This window comes from Drosophila subobscura, chromosome U, assembly GCF_008121235.1.
Source record: "Drosophila subobscura isolate 14011-0131.10 chromosome U, UCBerk_Dsub_1.0, whole genome shotgun sequence".
NCBI lineage: Eukaryota > Metazoa > Arthropoda > Insecta > Diptera > Drosophilidae > Drosophila > Drosophila subobscura.
The window spans coordinates 9,379,631-9,396,657 of NC_048534.1; the positions used below are offsets into that span (position 1 = coordinate 9,379,631).

Consider the following 17,027-nt stretch of genomic DNA (forward strand, 5'->3'; position numbering starts at 1 on the left):
TTCTGTTTAATATTACCAGCCAGTTGGAACTCTCAGCTTTAAAACTGTAATTTTACTTGAAACATCATTAAATTCTCCATAAGATTGTCTAATTTTCATGACTTATCTTTATTGGGCTGATTGCAAAATAAGGTTAAAACTAAAAAGGTCATCCAAAAAAAAAGCATTAAAAGTTACGTGGTTGGGAATGGAATGTATCGTCGTTTGACAGTTTGTTGTAGGCCAACTAATAGGTATAGTATGGTTATTTGTGTACCCTGTTTGCTATAATTAATATTAAAATTTAAAACCAGCTTTTGATATTTTATGTTACCAATTAGACTGCGAACAAATATTAGGCCCGCACACCCGTCCCAGGGGAACGTTGGGATTTTTTAAAAGATGTCAAACGCCTATTCACATTGGCACCAACGAACGCTGATGGTTTGAGGGCTGCCAGATGTGCGCAATGGCAGACACCACAGCATCGATATTAACACTCGCTGGCATTCAAAGCGATAAGTATCGTTGTGTTGGCGGACTATTTTGAATCAATTTCTGAGAATTTAAATCTAACCCTGGCTGGCTACCGATTATGTCCGAATTCTATACAAATTCTTATTGTATTAAGCAGTATCCTGCTTACAAATAATTTTAACATAATTTTACAGTTTAATTGCAACCTCCATAATAATTTCAAAGTTTCAGACGGGCTGAGTGTAAAACCTTGAACAAATCTTAGTGTTAACTCCCGTCATCAAGTATATACTTACATGCATTTTAAGCATAATTGACTTAAGCACTTCATTAATAATGAAAGGGTCACAATTGTAAACAGAGCGTGTCGATCTTCAAGTGGTTTAATTGCTTCCCGCATCTCTGACATCGGAAGCATCGCCTCGTTGCCGACGCCGTCTTCTTCGTTTATAATTACAATTAGCAGCTATGTACGCCCAACGACAGACCGAACGACCGCTCTCAATAGGTTGGGGTCAAAATGTGAACTGATCTTTAATTGTCTGCCAGCGTCGCGTCTGGACTCTGACTCGAACAACACATGAATCACGATGCAACGTCACTGAATCGAAAATGCTCGTTAAATAGAAATTTATTAGAAATTATGCAAAATGTGATTTGGTTTTGTCATGCAAAAATCTCTCATTACAGGCAAAAGCCAGTGAGCAATCCGGATGTAGTCTTTCAATACGAATTGAAGGCAATAAGTCAGCAGTCAACTTATGCTGATTAGCAGGTCTGTGGCAATAGGATACAAATGTTACAGCATTTATTTGTTAGTTTGTTGCGCGTAGACCAATAGCACAATTTGACACAGAATTGTGACCAAGCAATCAATAAATAAGTAACTAGCTAAATTGCAACATTAAATCCTTGAAATATTACATCAAATAAAGAATATAATAAAATTGGTAAATTCCAATTCAAATTTCCCGCCATCAGACACCAACTTGATTACGACCGCATGGTATGAAAATATTAGGTAGTGCGCTCATGGAGCTACATGAACTGCAGTCGATGAAACCACGAAATAGACTAATATAAATAAAAAACAACAAATTTAAATTAATTTCTAAGCGGGTTTATTCAATACGGCTTTGATAATATTATTTTTTATTATTCGAACTTTTTTTTCTGCACCTTTTTAGTGGGTTAATTTGATAAGCGCCAAACATCGAGTTGAGTATCGATAGTCCTCTTTCAGCTCTATTTCAAAATTCTCCAACTTTTCATGCTGCGCGGTTGTATTGCGCGCGTGAGTTTAATTATTTTTACAAATTTCTAAAAATTGCACAACAAAACGTAAAGCCAAATCAATTGCTATAAGGCGTCTTGGGTGCAGCTTCGAGCCGCGCATTCAGTCCAAATTCGAATGGGAGAGCGGTCGGTAGTTGCATGCCCAAGCTGCGCGCGTTTCGTCGTACTACCTCCATCGCACTCAGGTGTGTGTCGTTCGTGTGAGTCAACCCGAATGAGTTGTTGGTAACAGCAAGTACAAGCGTGTGTGTGTGAGTGTTAACAAAGCCGCAACGTCAGAGAGGTGCGAGTGTTCCTGTGTTTGTGCGAGAGAGTGAGACTGCTTCTTTGCTCGTTTTGACGGCATTACGTTTGGCTGACTCTGGCTACCTGGACGGACCCTACGCGAGTGGAAATATCTGTGACTCAAAACGGTCATTTCGTTACGTTTTTTTCTTCTTTCTTGTTCGCTGTAGTTTTGAGCATTACTTTTTACCTGTCCCCCCGCTGCCCCCACCTGCCTTCACGTTCGGGGCGTTGGCTATGAAAGTTTTCGTGGTTTTTGTGTGATTGTGTGTGAAATATTTGGCTGGAAATGCTGGAAAGTCGCGATTAGATAGTGAAAACAATCGCCAGCCAGCAACAAGTTTCCACGGCAACGTCATCAAGCGTCAATTGGAGCATAACTGTAAGGAGAAGTGAGATTAAGGTAGCGCACAGCCGCAGCCGCAGCCACAGCACAGCAACGGCAACACCAATATCAATATCAGTGGGCCAACACACACACACGCACGCAAACACCGTACAGTGCACACACACACACGTACACCTGCGCTTCACTTTCAGCGTTATCGGTGCGTTCCACGGTTTTTGTTTGCTTTGGCGATTGCGAAAAAGGCAAAAACTACTGCAAGTGATTCACACACAGCAACAACAACAACGACCACCTTTAGAACAACAAATTCGTTTGCTTGCGACATGAAATTTGATATGAAAACTCCCGCAAGTCTCATTTGAGCATTGAAAACAACAACAAACGGGCGACTGACACTTTGGGCAGGCGTTTCTGCAGGCGTTTGCACTTCCGCAAATTTAATAAGAATCTTCTTTCAACACTTTCGGGGTTGAGTTGAGTAACCGAGCAGCGCCGTAACTTGAGGCACATCTTACGAGGTTGCAGCACCAGGTTAATGCACCACAAGAACACACACACACACGCACACAGTGCACTACAGTGGTGGCTTGCATGTGTGTGAGTCCTTGTGCCAGTTTACTTGGTAACGGGAGGGGGGCGGGGCAGCGACATCACATTGCTCCTAACACGCCAATCAATTGCCAACAACAAAATTCGATTCCAATTTTTACCGTTATGGACAGCCAGGTGGCTCGCTGACTCGGTGTCTCGATTCTCTCACTTCTCTTTTTGGGCTGCCACCCTTCTGGGTGAGACAGGAAATACTTACAGTGAGTCGGGAAAGTTTTCCTCCCTAAAAACACTTTACAGACATCCATTGGATTTTTAAGCAGAACCAAACTGCTAGTCACTGGTTGGTGAAGAACTTCCAATAAATAATCTCCAAAAATTGTTCATTAAATTCCCGAGCTCTTTCACTCTACTCGGCGACAATCCGATTATGCTATGATCTCTCGTTGGCCTATTCCCTTCTCCCTCTCGACATAAACCAATTTAAAGCAATGACCTTTTCGCCTTCACTCCATAACAATTAACCCATTGACGCCGTTACCAGCGCCCCAGACAATGCTCGTAATCGTTTTCCATCGCAGCCATCAAGCTCATTGCTGTGCGGAGTTTTGGATACTTCGCGCCATATGCTGTAACTTATTTTTAGCGCATTTTTTCGAGCCAACTTTGAAACGGGTTTGTCGGTCGCTTGGTCGCTTGGTCTCTCGGTTTTTGCTTCTAACATCGGAACGTGGAGACGGTAAAACGACGTAATGGAAAACCAGTTTGGTCACTCTTACTCCGCGCTGAGATTTGTTTTGCGTTTGTTTTGTTTATAAAATAAATGAGTGGAGATTGTTTGTTTTGTTTATTACAGTCCACCATGATGCACAAACTGAAATATCGCGATAAATCGGCGTGGCTCACAGCCATTTTTGTTCTCTTTGTGGCCGCCTTGGCCCAACTGGTCGGGGCTCAGACGCGGGATCCCAGATTCTATTCACGACCCGGCGTTGACTATCATTGGCCCAATCCAGGGGATCCAGATTACAGGTGAGGCACAGCAAGAGTCTCCCTTTGAAGCTCTTTATTTCGCCATTTTCTGTTGAATATTTGCAGAACATACACCTTCAACGATCGTCGCTATGGGCATTATCAGCCAAATGGTTTTGGTGCCAATTATCCAGGCAGGAATCCCCCGGGACAATATCCGCAGGGCATGCCCAATGAGGATCGTTTTCGCTTTGATCCGGTAAGACAACAAACTCAAATATTTGTAGAGCAAAACTTGCGTTGAATCAATTAAATTTGTTGACACAATTAAAAGTGAACCGAAAACGATCCATTAACGAACACAATGGGAAGTCATTGAGTGAGGGAGAGACGTGCCCAATCCACAGATGACTCTCCGTTCTATCAATGCAATAATATTTTAATTAAGTTTTCATTCCATTGACTTGATCAATTACACATGTTTGCCAGCCACTCCCCCAAATAAACTGATCTCAATCTCTCCTTCCCCTCTCTGACAGAACGATCCCAATGCTCGTACCCAATTCCCGGGTGTGCTGGCCGGTTGGCGCGAGGATTTGCAGGGCAAGCAGCGTCGCGACTCGCTGACACTCGATCGAGATGTGTTCGTGACGACCAACTACGGCCAGGTACAGGGCTTCAAGGTGTACATGTACGACAATCCGGATCCCAAGTCATTCTACAGACCCTACCACTCCACCGTGGATCGTGTGATGGGCGAGTGCTCGGCCTTTCTGGGCATTCCCTATGCCCTGCCGCCCACCTTTGAGGGGCGCTTCAAGCCGCCGCGCGCACATCGCGGCTGGCAGCTGCTCCAGGCTGTGGACTTTGGACCGGCGTGTCCTCAACCCGTACGCTACACTGGAGCCACCAAGGGAGTGATGGACATGGATGAGGATTGCCTGTACTTGAATGTTTACTCGCCAAAGGTGAGTTTGAATTTATTTATTCTGTCTTGTGCCAGGCAAAGAGGGAATGGGCAATGAGTAGATAAATGGAGGCGATTACCACAGTAAAGATCATCACGGGAAAGCCCACAATGAAGAAGCTCACAAAGGAGATCTTATAGCCATGCTGGTGGGCCAATCCCGCGGTGACCACGTTCGCAGAGGCGCCAATCAGTGTGCCATTGCCCCCGAAGCAGGCGCCAAAGGACAGGGCCCAGATGAGCGGAGCCAGCGGCAGATTGAGCTTCTTGTTCTTGGCCAGCTGAACGGTGAGCTTGAGCATCATCTGGGTAATGGGAATGTTGTCCACAAAGGCAGAGGTCAGTGCCGTGATCCAGATCAGCATCATAAGGGCCACTGTCATCTGATTGGACTTGTCCACGCTCAGGATAACGCCAACTGTGATGTCTCCTATCCACTGGATGAGCCCCAGCTCGGACATGGCCTCAATCATAACGAAAAGGGCGGCAAAGAACAACAGCGTGGACCACTCCACATGCAGGAGGATGACATCCATGGCCTCCTTGTTGGCGAGGATGAGTAGCAGCAAAGCTGCCAGCATGGCAATCCACGCCAGCGAGGCACCCGCCAGCCAGGGCAGCGAGTGCAGGAAGAACAGAGCAATGGCGAAGCCCAGGGCAATGCAGCACTTGATCAGCAGCGGCTTGTTGCGAATCCCATATTTCAGCTCCAACGCGGCCAGAGTCTCGTAATAGTTGTCCACTGGCGCCAGCATGTGAATTGTCGGCCTAGTCCTGGCCCTCGCCCTGGCCTTGAGCTCTTCGATGCGTTCGAGGATATCCTCGCGCAGCTCATCCTCGTCCGCCGTGGTCGGAGATACCTTCTCCGCCTCACGCTCCAGCGTCTGGATGGCATGGGTCATGGGATCGACGTCGGGTATGCGCAGCTTGTGGCGTATCATAAAATAAATCAGAAAGAAGGAGCTGCACATGCAGATGAGGACGCCGGGGAACATGTGCAGCGTAAAGGTGAAGAAATCAATGCCATCCGCTTCCACATCGCTGTCGGTGGCTATGATCACGTTCGGCGGATCACCCACCGGCGTCAGAGTGCCGCCAATGTTCGAGTAGACAACGATGATGATCAGCACCAGCGTTGTGCGCACTGCCATCACCTCGCACAGCCGTATGGTCACGGGCACCATCAGCAGCACCATCGTCACGTTGTCCAGGAATGCCGACAGGGTGCCCGTGAAGACGCACAAGAAGAAGATGAGGGGCCAGGCATTGCCGCTGGCCATGCGGTAGGCAAACACTGCCAGGTAGTCGAACACCCCCGTCTCGGAGAGAATGGCCACCATAATCATCATTCCCAGCAGCAGCATCAGCGTGTCAAAGTCAATCCAGGATACGATGGTCTCCAGCGAGGGTCGTGCACCCATGGCGGCCAGCACAGCGAGGGATGCCGACGATACCATGAGAGCGGCGAACGTTCGGTCCGTAATCTCCCAGATGATCAGAATGTACAGAAAGATGAGCAAAAGGCCGGCATAAACCACACCCATGGTGGTGTCAACGGGCATGGTGTCCACCTGCACGACAAATGAAACTGGCTCCTCGCTGTAGCTCTTGAATGATACGACCACTGAGGCGTCTTTGTGGCCCTCTGCTTGGGGCACTTTGAAGTGATTCAGCGCCTCTTCATACTGAGTGTCTGACTTTTTGATGTAAACATTCCACATGTCGGAGTGCGCATAAGTGACATTCAGACTCGAGTCGCGACGCTCAATCCGTATGCCCACAGAGTCCACTTCATCCGAGACACTCGCATAGCCCATGAGCTCCTCGTCAATGGGTCCCTCCAGTCGAATTTCCGCATCGTTGTGCGGCAGTTGTCCCACTTTTCTGAGTAGCGTTTGATTGGGTAAAATGGTCACCAAGGATTTGGGTACTTCTTCTGGCGCATTTGTGGCCAGTGTGATGGTGAAGAACAGCCATAGCAGAATCAGAATTCCCAATTTGATAAACAAACGGATACGTTGAATGAGCTTACGCCTGTTCTCCTTCTCCTCCTCCGTTGGTGGATTCAATAAGGGCTCTAATCTTTTGCGCAACGCAGAAGGCCACGAAGGCATGCTTCCACCTTATTTGTGGTGTCCTAATCGAAGTACATGCTCCAGAAGAGCCAAACAAAAATTACACGTAATTATTTGATAGTTTAGTTATAAAGAAAAAGAACGAAATGGAAGTATTCCGAATAAGTTACTTTGTACAACAGTAAATCCCAAATACAAAGACACATTTAGCAGGAGAAACTTATCTAAAGATGGGATCTAAGTGAAACTTAGACTCTATCCAGCTTGCAAGAATACTCAATGACCATTCACAGAGAAAAAGTATCCACACCCTGTAATGCCTCATTCAACTAAATAATTGAAAAATTCCTGGATAAAGGAACTTCTAAATATCTTTTAAGATTCCAATGTCTTATCTTCAAACTCTTTAAATAATTCAACTGAATTGTTCCATCGTTGAATGTCCCTTGAAAACAATTAGCTATTGATGGAACCCTTTCCTAGAAAATAACGGTTCAGCAACATTACAAATCCCGATCCTAACTTAGCAGATATACATGATACATTCATGATATTTCACAAATAAATTACATCTCTGCACTCCGACCATCTTCTTTTCACTTAATGACAAATATTTCATATTTTCCACACCCCATTATCGGGGTTTTCCCTTAAATAATTCCCCCAACGAATTAGCATCTGCCCGACCAATCTCGCTCACTCCGCTAGGTTGCGCCAAATAGAAAACGTTCTCATATTGGCTATAACTTGGCAATAGAGCAGATACAATCATGCACTACTTGGTTAGAAAGATAGAGCTCCACTCTGCTCTTGATGTGGATCTAGAATCTATGTACTTTTTATGGTTGAAAATTCTTTTTTCCTTTTACACAAATCTAATATTTTTCCGGATACTTTATGATTACTTTAAGAGTACTAAAATATCTTCTCTCCTCTTGCAGACTGGCGCTGGCGTAGCCCAAAAGTATCCCGTGATGGTTTACCTCCACGGAGGAGAGTTCATACGCGGCGCCTCCAACCTATTCCAGGGCCACATCCTTGCCTCCTTCTATGACGTGGTCGTGGTAACGCTCAACTACCGACTGGGAGCACTGGGCTTCCTGTCGACTGGTGATGAGAACTCGCCTGGAAACTACGGCATTCTGGATCAGGCCATGGCCCTGCGTTGGATCCACGACAACATCGAGTTCTTCAATGGGGATCGGGACTCGATTACGCTGTTTGGTCCGGGAGCAGGCGGAGCCTCGGCAGGACTGCTGATGGTCGCACCGCAGACGCGGAATATGGTGAAGCGAGTGATTGCGCAGTCGGGCTCGGCGCTGGCTGATTGGGCGCTCATCCAGGACAAGTACAGGGCGCAGAACACGAGTCGAGTGCTGGGCCAGCTGCTTGGCTGCTCCATTGAGTCGTCGTGGAAGCTGGTGAACTGCCTGCGCACCGGACGCAGCTTCTACGAGCTGGGCAACGCGGAGTTCTCGCCGCAGGTGGGCAGCTTCCCCTGGGGTCCAGTGCTGGACCACAACTTCACGCTGCCCGGCGACGACTGGTACGAGGGCTGGCGCGAGAAGGACTGGCGCTTCCTCACCCAGACCCCCGAGACGCTGATACGTGCCGGGAAATTCAATCGGAATATTCAGTACATGACGGGCGTGACCACCCAGGAGGCGGCCTTCTTTGTGGCCCAAAACGAGTCGCTGGGGCCGTACTACGAGCTGGATGGACGCTTCTTTGAGCAGAAGATACGGGAGCATGTCTTCCGCTACAACTACACGCTGAACCCCAACGGTGTCTACGAGGCCATCAAGTACATGTACACATTCTGGCCGGATCCCAACAATAACACCATCATCCGCGATCAGTACATCAACATGCTGAGCGATCTCTACTACCGTGCGCCAGTGGATCAGATGGTTAAGCTGCTGCTCGAGCAGAAGGTTCCCGTGTTTATGTATGTCCTGAACACCACGGTGGAGGCATTGAATCTGCCGCAGTGGCGCAAGTATCCGCATGACACGGAACGCTACTTTCTCACCGGAGCACCCTTCATGGACACGGAGTTCTTCCCCAAGAAGGAGCATCTGCAGCGGAACATGTGGACGGACAATGATCGCAACATGAGCCACTTCTTCATGCAAACCTATTCGAACTTTGCCAGATATGGGTAAGCCTCAGGCAGCACCCTTCTCCTGGTACACTCCCCTCATGCCTTCTCCTCTTGCAGCAATCCAACGCCCCAACAGGTGCTGGGGATGCACTTCCAGCGCGCGTACCAAGGCGAGATTCGTTACTTGAACATCAACACCACGTTCAACTCGTCCATTTTGCTCAACTATCGGCAGACGGAGTGCGCCTTCTGGACGCAATACTTGCCGACTGTCGTTGGGGTTCTGGTGCCCACATATCCGCCCACAACGGAGTACTGGTGGGAGCCCAAGGAGCCGCTGCAAATAGCATTTTGGAGCATGTCCGTCACGTGCTTCTTCCTCATCGTGCTCGTGGTCATTTGCTGCATCATGTGGCGCAATGCCAAGCGGTAGGTTGAGCTTTCATTTAAACCCAGAGAACCCTGCTTAAAGACGAATCGTTTCCAGTCAATCGGATCGCTTCTACGATGAGGATGTGTTCATTAATGGTGAGGGCCTGGAGCCCGAACCAGACCCAAGGGGCGTGGACAATGCGCACATGGTGACCAATCACCATGCCATGCGCTCGAGGGACAACATCTACGAGTACCGGGACTCGCCCTCGTCAAAGACCTTGGCCAGCAAGGCGCACACAGACACCACATCCCTGCGCTCGCCCAGCTCCCTGGCCACCACCCAGAAGTCGGGCAGTCAGGCGTCCCTGAAGTCGGGCATCTCCCTGAAGGAGACCAACGGCAGCCTGGTCAAGTCGGAGCGTGCGGGCACGCCACGTTCCCAGACGAACGGAACGACAGCGAAGGCGGGGCCCGTTGAGGAGAAGCGGCTGCTGCATCCGCTCTCCAGCACCCCAGTGCCGCAGCTGCAGTCGGAGCCCACCAAGAGAGCGCCGGCCAGCGTCTCCGGCAGCAGTCGCAGCACCACGCCAGTGCCCTCGGCACGCACCACCACCACAACGGCCACGCTGTCCTCACAGCCAGCGGCTCAGCCCCGACGCACCCAGCTGGTGGAAGGTGTGCCCCAGACCTCCGTCTAAGAAACCGCTCTCTAAGCGCGGGATGCGCTTAGGGAGTAAAATCGAACAAAACCATCCAACCAATCCAAGCCCAAGGAAACAAACGAAGAAGTAATGCCAGCAAAAAGATTTCCTCTTCCCCTTTAAGTTTATTAAATATATTTTCTTATTTTTTCCAGTTTTTCCTTGGAGCTGATTCGCATTTTTGTGTTGCCTTTCGATTTAGTTTCCATAATTTATAATTTATTATTTATAAACAGATCTGTGAGATCTCAGTTTGCAGTTTATTTTAGGTTTTATTTAACGTTTAGTCTTATTATTGTAAGTTCGATAACCCAACGAATACAAATCCATATCAATGACATTCCATAGCCTTCAAATTGGCCCATAAGTGTATATAACTCTACCATTAGTTAGATGTAAGGACAGGCTCTTTTTAAAGCTAAAGAACCAGAAGATTCCCATGGCAGCTTTTCGTTTATAAAAAGTATTTTTAAGGTGGCTTTTCATTTCCATTCCATGCCCATTTTAGAGGCATCTTTTATAAGTGATTCGAATTAGAACAAATAAATTTCCCATAAAGGAATTTTCAACTAAAACTCATTCAAATAATAATTTATTTGATGAAAATACTGTTCATATACCATATACTCGTATTAGCTTATCATTTGTAAGTCCAAAAGCAACACCTCAAGTGCCTTCAATTCCATGTGGTTGCCTTTGATGGACCCAAATCCATGTCTAGCTTTAAGCGTTTCCATCCCTCCATCTATCCTCCTTGTGTGTTAAGTTTTAGTTGTAGATTTTGTATATGTTTTATGTGTCGCATATAAGCCAAACAATGACCATAACAATTCAGTGTGAACCGTCCAATAATTTTATGTTTTCACAAGCATCGTGTACATGTTTATTGTGTGTATATAGTTTCTAGATCCATTACACGATCGAAAGCATAATCTATAATTTACATTTTTTATGTGTTACCATTCTAGGTTTAGTTCATTTTATTTTATTGTATTTGTCCTGTAATAAATGAATATAACATATTTGTATTTTATCATCGTGGACAGAGGGTCTTGCCCCCTAGTACTCATAAATATTATAATATTCACCCAATCAAGCCTGGACCTGCAGCTTCACATGTGAACGTCTCTCAGCAAGTAAACGAAGAAACGGGCATGCACCAGGAACAGCACCAGGGCCAGGGCCTACTTCTACACCGCTCTGCACTGAATCCAGTAACTCATGGTAAAAGCGCAATTCGGCGTGCCAGGTGAAGAACGTTCAGGATAATGCTTACCGATGGTTGGCCACCATTCTCGGACCTACCCTATGAGGCATGGAAGTTTGAATTGGAGTTTTGTTCCGAAAAACTTAGCCTTATTCCACTCCTGAAGTAATATTTTTAACTACAATTTATCACTGCAACATTTCCACTGAGGGCTTCATAAGACTGGATATCCCTGGCCGAAGAATGGTCGCCGATTCTGACAGGAGAAAAGATTCAAGACAAATGTGCAAATGTATCTACACATCAACGGCAAGTCTTCTTTTGGAATGAGTCCAATAATAATATAAACAAATAATTTCAAATGATTTTCAATGGTTTTAAGAAGGTTTTAGCTTTGGGGTATAAATTGTTAATTAATATTTGAATAGAGCAACAGCAGCATTAAGTCAAAGTAACACAAAGCTAATGACATTCAAGGCTAATCATAAATTGTATTTTCAATGCGTACAACTCATCGTATTTATTGAATATAAACAACATTTCTTGGAACTACCTTGTCAGGCAATCATAAATTGATCAAATTACTTCGAATTCTCAAACTCTCGTGCATTTATTCGCTTTTCCGCTTGTAAGTAATTCAAATACGCGTTGTAAAAATATAGTACAGGTCTGCACCCAAAGCAAAACCCTAGCAGCAGGGTTAGCACTAGGATTAGATGAATTATTAACATCAATTGTTAATTGTGGAAGTCTAAACATTATGTCCTTATAGATAGAGCGAGGCGGCAAAGACAATGTCGCGCTTGAGCAGTCGAATGCCCTCCGAGAACTTGTTCTCCAGGTCCGTGTTGCCAATGGTCTTGGAGGCCTGGCACATTTGGCGCAGCAACTCCTCCAGTCGACGCATGCAGCGGATGATGGAGCCCTCGAAGATGTCCGTCATTTTGCAGACGGCCAGGAAGCTGGAGCCCTTGCACCAGGCCAGCACCACGTCCATGAGGAAGGGCTTGAACTTGTCCACATAGCTGTCCGCGTCGAGCTCCAACTTGCACTCGGACGACACCTTGGCAATGCGTCGCGCCAGATCCTGCATGGAGCGCAGCGGTCCCGAGAGTTCTGTGGCGCTCTTGGGCGCCTCCTGGGACTTCTCGTCGCAGACGAAGCACGAGAGCAGGGCCACCGCCTGGGGAGCACTCAGATCGTTGAACACACCATTGAAAATCATCTCGGTCATGAGCAGCTCATCCGCTGAGCTCAGCTCGCAGGCCACCCGCCCCTTGAACTCGATAACATCGCCAGGCTTGCAGTAGCCCATTCGTCGCAGTACGCGCTTGCGATGCTTCAGCTCCTCCATTTGCAGCAGACTGCGTGCGGCCTTCAGCTCCCCCTTGATGGCCGTCAGCTGCGCCTGTAGCTTCACCTTGTCCTGGTAGCGCTTATGGATGCGCCCCAGCTCGGCCGAATTGTGCAGCGGATGCTCCTCGAGGCGCGACTCAAACTGGGCTATGGCATCGACTATGTCGCGGAACTCGCGCTCCTTGATGTTCATGTCGTCGATGGGATTTAGCACGGGCGGTCCCAGGGGGAAGCGCTTCTTGGCCTCTTGGATGGTCTTCAGTACGGCGCGCCGGTTGTCGGCGCTGCGCAAATCGTTGGGGAAATACACCCGAATCGAACTGATTTGTGTGATGAGCGTGTGAGCCACCGGCACGACCTCCATGCAACCTCGCTCGTTGGGCTGGCAGGGCTCAGTGTCTCCCGACTTGGCGGCCGCCTCGCTCACGTGCAGCAGGACATCGATGGTGACGCTGGGTTCACTCTTGAGCGGGTTCTTGCGGCTCTGATCGTGCTTCTTGAAGTTGAGAACAATCCCCCAGTCGTACTCCTGTGTGCCGGCCGACACTTTGACCAGCCTGCCAGGCTGCAGGAAGGGCAGCAGGTACTGAGGTCGCGTCAGCCACTGGCGGAACTGTTTGCCATGGCTCTCCAGCTGCTCGCGGATGTGGTGATACGAGGCAATGTTGTGCTCATCCTTGATGCTCAGCTTGTTCAGCTCCAGGGTCTTCTGCTCCACCTGATCGTGGAGGCCGGGCAGGGCGGCCTGGTTCTGGAACTGATAGAAGCTGCGCTCTAGCATGTACTCCGGATTGATCTCCTCCACGCGCAGTAGATTCAGCACCATGTTGTAGGTCAAGTGGAAGGCAGAGTTGATGGGATCGGCCTTGCCCTGCACTATGTCACGGCCCACGGCCGGCGAGACCTTCTCGTCGATCATCAGGATGACAATGCCCTTGTCGTCCAGGCCACGACGCCCGGCGCGACCCGCCATCTGGATGTACTCGCCGGAGCTGATCCAGCGGAAGTCCTTGCCATCGAACTTACGGGGTGCGGTGAAGAGCACTGTCCTGGCCGGCATGTTGAGGCCCATGGCAAACGTTTCGGTGGCAAAGAGCGCCTTGATGAGGCCCTCGCCGAACAGAATCTCAATTGTCTCCTTCAGGATGGGCAGCAGTCCGCCGTGATGGATGCCAATGCCTCTACGCAGCAGCGGCAGCACATTCTCCACCTGCGGCAGGCGGCGATCCTCTTCGGAAAGGACATCCATGGCATTGTTGAACACCTCATCCACGAGCTTCTTTTCGTCGGCCGTATTGAAGTCCAGTTTGGCCATTTGCATGGCAAAGATTTCGCAATCCTTTTTGCTGAACGAGAATATGATCACCGGCGCAAAGTTTCGCTCCATAATCATCTTGACGATCTTGAAGATGTTCGTCTGTCCAGCGTTGTGGCCCTTGATGCCACCTTTGCGTCCCTTCTGATCGCCCTTGCCAGCCTCTCCCGCATTGGCCAGCACGGCCATGGCTGTGGTGAAGTTATCCTCCTTGAACTGCCCCTTCTCGTCGACAATCAAATGGATACCGTCGCCGCCAGCGGGGAAGATGTAGTGCTGCAGCGGCGTGGGACGGTAGTCCGTGTAGACGACATGGCAGGGCTGCTTGTGCAGGTGGCAGACCCATTCGGCGAATTGCCGCGCATTAGGGATGGTGGCCGAGAGGAAGACGTAGCGCACGTTGTCCGGCAGCAGGATGAGCGTCTCCTCCCACACCACGCCGCGCTCCTTGTCGCGCATGTAGTGGATCTCGTCGAAGACCACCCAGCCCACCTCGCGCATAATCTCGCTGCCGCGGTACAGCATGTTCCTGAGAATCTCCGTGGTCATGATGAGGCACGAGGCTGAGGGATTGATGGTCACGTCGCCGGTCACCAGGCCAACGTCCTTGAACTCGTCAGTGAACTCGCGGAACTTCTGGTTGGACAGCGCCTTGATGGGCGTCGTGTAGATGACGCGCTGCTTGGCCGCCAGCGACTTGGCGATGGCGTACTCCGCCACCACGGTCTTGCCCGCTGAGGTGTGGGCCGACACCAGGACGCTCTGGGAGTTGTCGATGCAAAGGATGGCCTGACGCTGGAAGGGATCAAGCACGAAGGGATACTCCTTGGCCGGAATGCCGGCAAATGGCTGCAGCGGTATGTACTCCTGGTCGGGGTGGGCGGCCACCTCGTGGGTGCACGACTCGGGCGCCTCCAACAGGTGTGTGACGATGCGTGTGCGCAGAACCTCCAGAGCGCCGGAATCATCCACATCGGCCACCTCCTCCACATCCTCCTCCTCCTCCTGCTCATCCTTCTCGGCCACATCCTCACTCTTCTTGTTGGCACCCTCCTCCTCCTTCTTCAAGCGTTTGCTGGCTTCCTCCTCCGTCATCTCCTCATCCTGCTGCTGATGCTCCTCGTGCTTTTCTCCATTGGACGCGTCGTCGGCCGGACGCTTGGCCGCCTTCTTGGCGGCTTTGTCTGTGGCTGGCTCAGCCTTGCTGGGTCCTGGAGGGGGCGGCTCCAGGCTCTCTGGCGGCACTTCGGCAAAGCAATCGAATAATTCGTCAATGTCCATGCTTTATTTTCGTTCCAATAACGCACGCCGCAAAAACATGTGAACAGTGACCGCAGATTTACCGATAAAATATACCGACCGACCCACAGAAAAATACCAAATACCAAAATACCTGCATGAGAAGAACAGCAGTCGATCACGCTGTGCAGCACTGGTCCAAACAGCTGTTCGTTTCACGCTCTAAGCTATTTTCGGTTGGTTTCGTGCGGTCACACTTTCACCCTATTTTCACGACTTGCGGTGTTTTTTTACATTTAACGAATTTGCGCTTTTAAAGCAAAACAAAACTTACAAAATGGTTGCTGGCGGAGCTTCGGATACGGGCGGTGTCAAGCCCATGGCCATCGCGGGTCGCATGGTGCGCGAACGTGAGCGTCTGATTGGAATGACACCCGAGGAACGGGCCTGGCGTAAACAGTGGCTGAAGGACCAGGAGCTGCACCACGGCGCCCGCAAAGTGCCCGCCCTCGAGCTGGAGCTGAACAATCCCATCAAACGCTTCTACCGTGCCCCTCTGGACAAGCTCTGCAACGTTCTGACACCGGCCCTGGTGAGTGTAAACGTCGCCCAGGCATAATCGTCGCTGCATTATGTAATCGCACAAATCGGCGCAATTTTCTCCTGTTTTTGTGAGTCTTTAACTGATTCCTGTTCTGCTTTTTAGGGCTTCCAGCGCGCCTACACGATACGCTTCTGGACGGGCAAGGCTCTGATGGCACTCACGGGCATCTATGCCACCGCCTACTACTTCAAGTACAATCAAAATGTGAGTATTCATCTGGAGAACTCCCCCGGATGAGTGGAAGTGGGTCTAAGTCCACTCGTAGAAGGATAATAGGGATGAAATCCAATGCAAAAATCAAAATGCGCTAGTCCCAAGTGGTGGTATCCCGTTAATGGAAGAATGGAAACAGGAATCGAACACGCTGTGCAGCACTGGTCCAAACAGCTGTTCGTTTCACGCTTCCTTAGAAAATCCTGTTTTAGTGGTTTATTTTTGGTTATTTTTTGTCCATCCGATGCTGCCTAGCTGCCTGGGCAATGATTTAGATGCCACAAAATCTCTCACATTTTCCATTTGTTACCATTTGCTTACAGGATTGGACCCGCAAGGGTGGCTGGCGTGTGATTTCATCGCGCAAATCCTGCGTTCCCGGCGACGAGGGCTATCCCCGTGTGTCGGACCGATCCGCGCCCGCTGACTATGCGGCTCGCGGCTTCAAGGAGTCGCCTTTGTAAGCCGGAGAACGGTCTCTGGTGCTTGAAACGTTAATTAATGATAGCAAAACAAATATCGCAATAAACATGGAAACAAAATGTGAAAAAGAGAGAGAGAGGGATTGGCAGAGTTTTGTCATTGTGGCTGCGTTTTTCTGCTGCGTTGGTGATTTTTCTTTGTTGGCATATACCTGAAGCCAAAAAAAACGCTGCACTGGCAGATTGCAGCCGAGCTGATTAGGTCGTGGCTTGGCTTTTGACCGTTTTCCTTTAGTTGATTTTTCGAACGCGAGCTGGCAGCCAGCTGCTGCCGAAAATAGCAGAAAATGCAAAACAAAAGTTACAAATAATCAAATTTAAGTGGAGCAAAATAAAATATGCTACTTCGGACGGAATTGAAACACCAAATCGTTGTCGAGCATTTTTTGAATTTGAGCGCGCTTCGAAATTTCCCGCAGGGTAGCACTGTCCACTTCGATAACACATGACTGAAATGTATGGTGTTGGCAAAGTCTTAAATA

The 17,027-nt window shown here is 49.0% G+C and overlaps 4 protein-coding genes across 7 annotated transcripts; 2 read left to right on the forward strand and 2 right to left on the reverse strand.

Moving 5' to 3' along the window:
- The first annotated feature begins 1,805 nt into the window (after positions 1-1,805).
- On the forward strand, positions 1,806-10,687 carry LOC117900347 (acetylcholinesterase). Of its 4 annotated transcripts, none has more exons than XM_034810688.1 (8): positions 1,806-1,952; positions 3,792-3,967; positions 4,034-4,166; positions 4,447-4,875; positions 7,891-9,110; positions 9,171-9,482; positions 9,541-10,216; positions 10,285-10,687. In XM_034810688.1, the coding sequence occupies exons 2-7, from the start codon at positions 3,798-3,800 to the stop codon at positions 10,124-10,126; spliced, it is 2,850 nt and encodes a 949-aa protein (XP_034666579.1). In that variant the 5' UTR covers positions 1,806-1,952; positions 3,792-3,797; the 3' UTR covers positions 10,127-10,216; positions 10,285-10,687. The 4 variants fall into 4 exon arrangements, with proteins under 4 accessions (XP_034666579.1, XP_034666580.1, XP_034666581.1 ...); XM_034810689.1 differs by having other exon boundaries at positions 1,807-1,937; XM_034810690.1 differs by lacking the exon at positions 1,806-1,952 and adding an exon at positions 2,133-2,440.
- LOC117900348 (P protein) lies at positions 4,852-7,018 on the reverse strand. The gene has a single exon (XM_034810693.1). The coding sequence runs from the start codon at positions 6,986-6,988 to the stop codon at positions 4,892-4,894; it is 2,097 nt and encodes a 698-aa protein (XP_034666584.1). The 5' UTR covers positions 6,989-7,018; the 3' UTR covers positions 4,852-4,891.
- A 1,134-nt stretch (positions 10,688-11,821) lies between the features above and the next one.
- LOC117900535 (exosome RNA helicase MTR4) lies at positions 11,822-15,324 on the reverse strand. The gene has a single exon (XM_034810934.1). It carries the CDS (start codon positions 15,286-15,288, stop codon positions 12,103-12,105), a length of 3,186 nt encoding a protein of 1,061 aa, XP_034666825.1. The 5' UTR covers positions 15,289-15,324; the 3' UTR covers positions 11,822-12,102.
- Positions 15,325-15,484: 160 nt separating this feature from the next.
- On the forward strand, positions 15,485-16,614 carry LOC117900536. Its single transcript, XM_034810935.1, has 3 exons — positions 15,485-15,838; positions 15,953-16,054; positions 16,387-16,614. Exons 1-3 carry the CDS (start codon positions 15,584-15,586, stop codon positions 16,525-16,527), a joined length of 498 nt encoding a protein of 165 aa, XP_034666826.1. The 5' UTR covers positions 15,485-15,583; the 3' UTR covers positions 16,528-16,614.
- Positions 16,615-17,027: the final 413 nt, after the last annotated feature.

Excerpts from the sequence above, each read along its gene's own strand:
- LOC117900347 (XM_034810688.1), top strand. The coding sequence starts at position 3,798 with ATGATGCACAAACTGAAATATCGCGATAAATCGGCGTGGCTCACAGCC. Across the intron at positions 4,876-7,890 it reads TGAATGTTTACTCGCCAAAG|ACTGGCGCTGGCGTAGCCCA; the intron begins GTGAGTTTGAAT and ends CTCCTCTTGCAG. Across the intron at positions 9,111-9,170 it reads TCGAACTTTGCCAGATATGG|CAATCCAACGCCCCAACAGG; the intron begins GTAAGCCTCAGG and ends CTCCTCTTGCAG.
- LOC117900348 (XM_034810693.1), bottom strand. The coding sequence starts at position 6,988 with ATGCCTTCGTGGCCTTCTGCGTTGCGCAAAAGATTAGAGCCCTTATTG.
- LOC117900535 (XM_034810934.1), bottom strand. The coding sequence starts at position 15,288 with ATGGACATTGACGAATTATTCGATTGCTTTGCCGAAGTGCCGCCAGAG.
- LOC117900536 (XM_034810935.1), top strand. The coding sequence starts at position 15,584 with ATGGTTGCTGGCGGAGCTTCGGATACGGGCGGTGTCAAGCCCATGGCC. Across the intron at positions 15,839-15,952 it reads ACGTTCTGACACCGGCCCTG|GGCTTCCAGCGCGCCTACAC; the intron begins GTGAGTGTAAAC and ends TCTGCTTTTTAG. Across the intron at positions 16,055-16,386 it reads ACTTCAAGTACAATCAAAAT|GATTGGACCCGCAAGGGTGG; the intron begins GTGAGTATTCAT and ends ATTTGCTTACAG.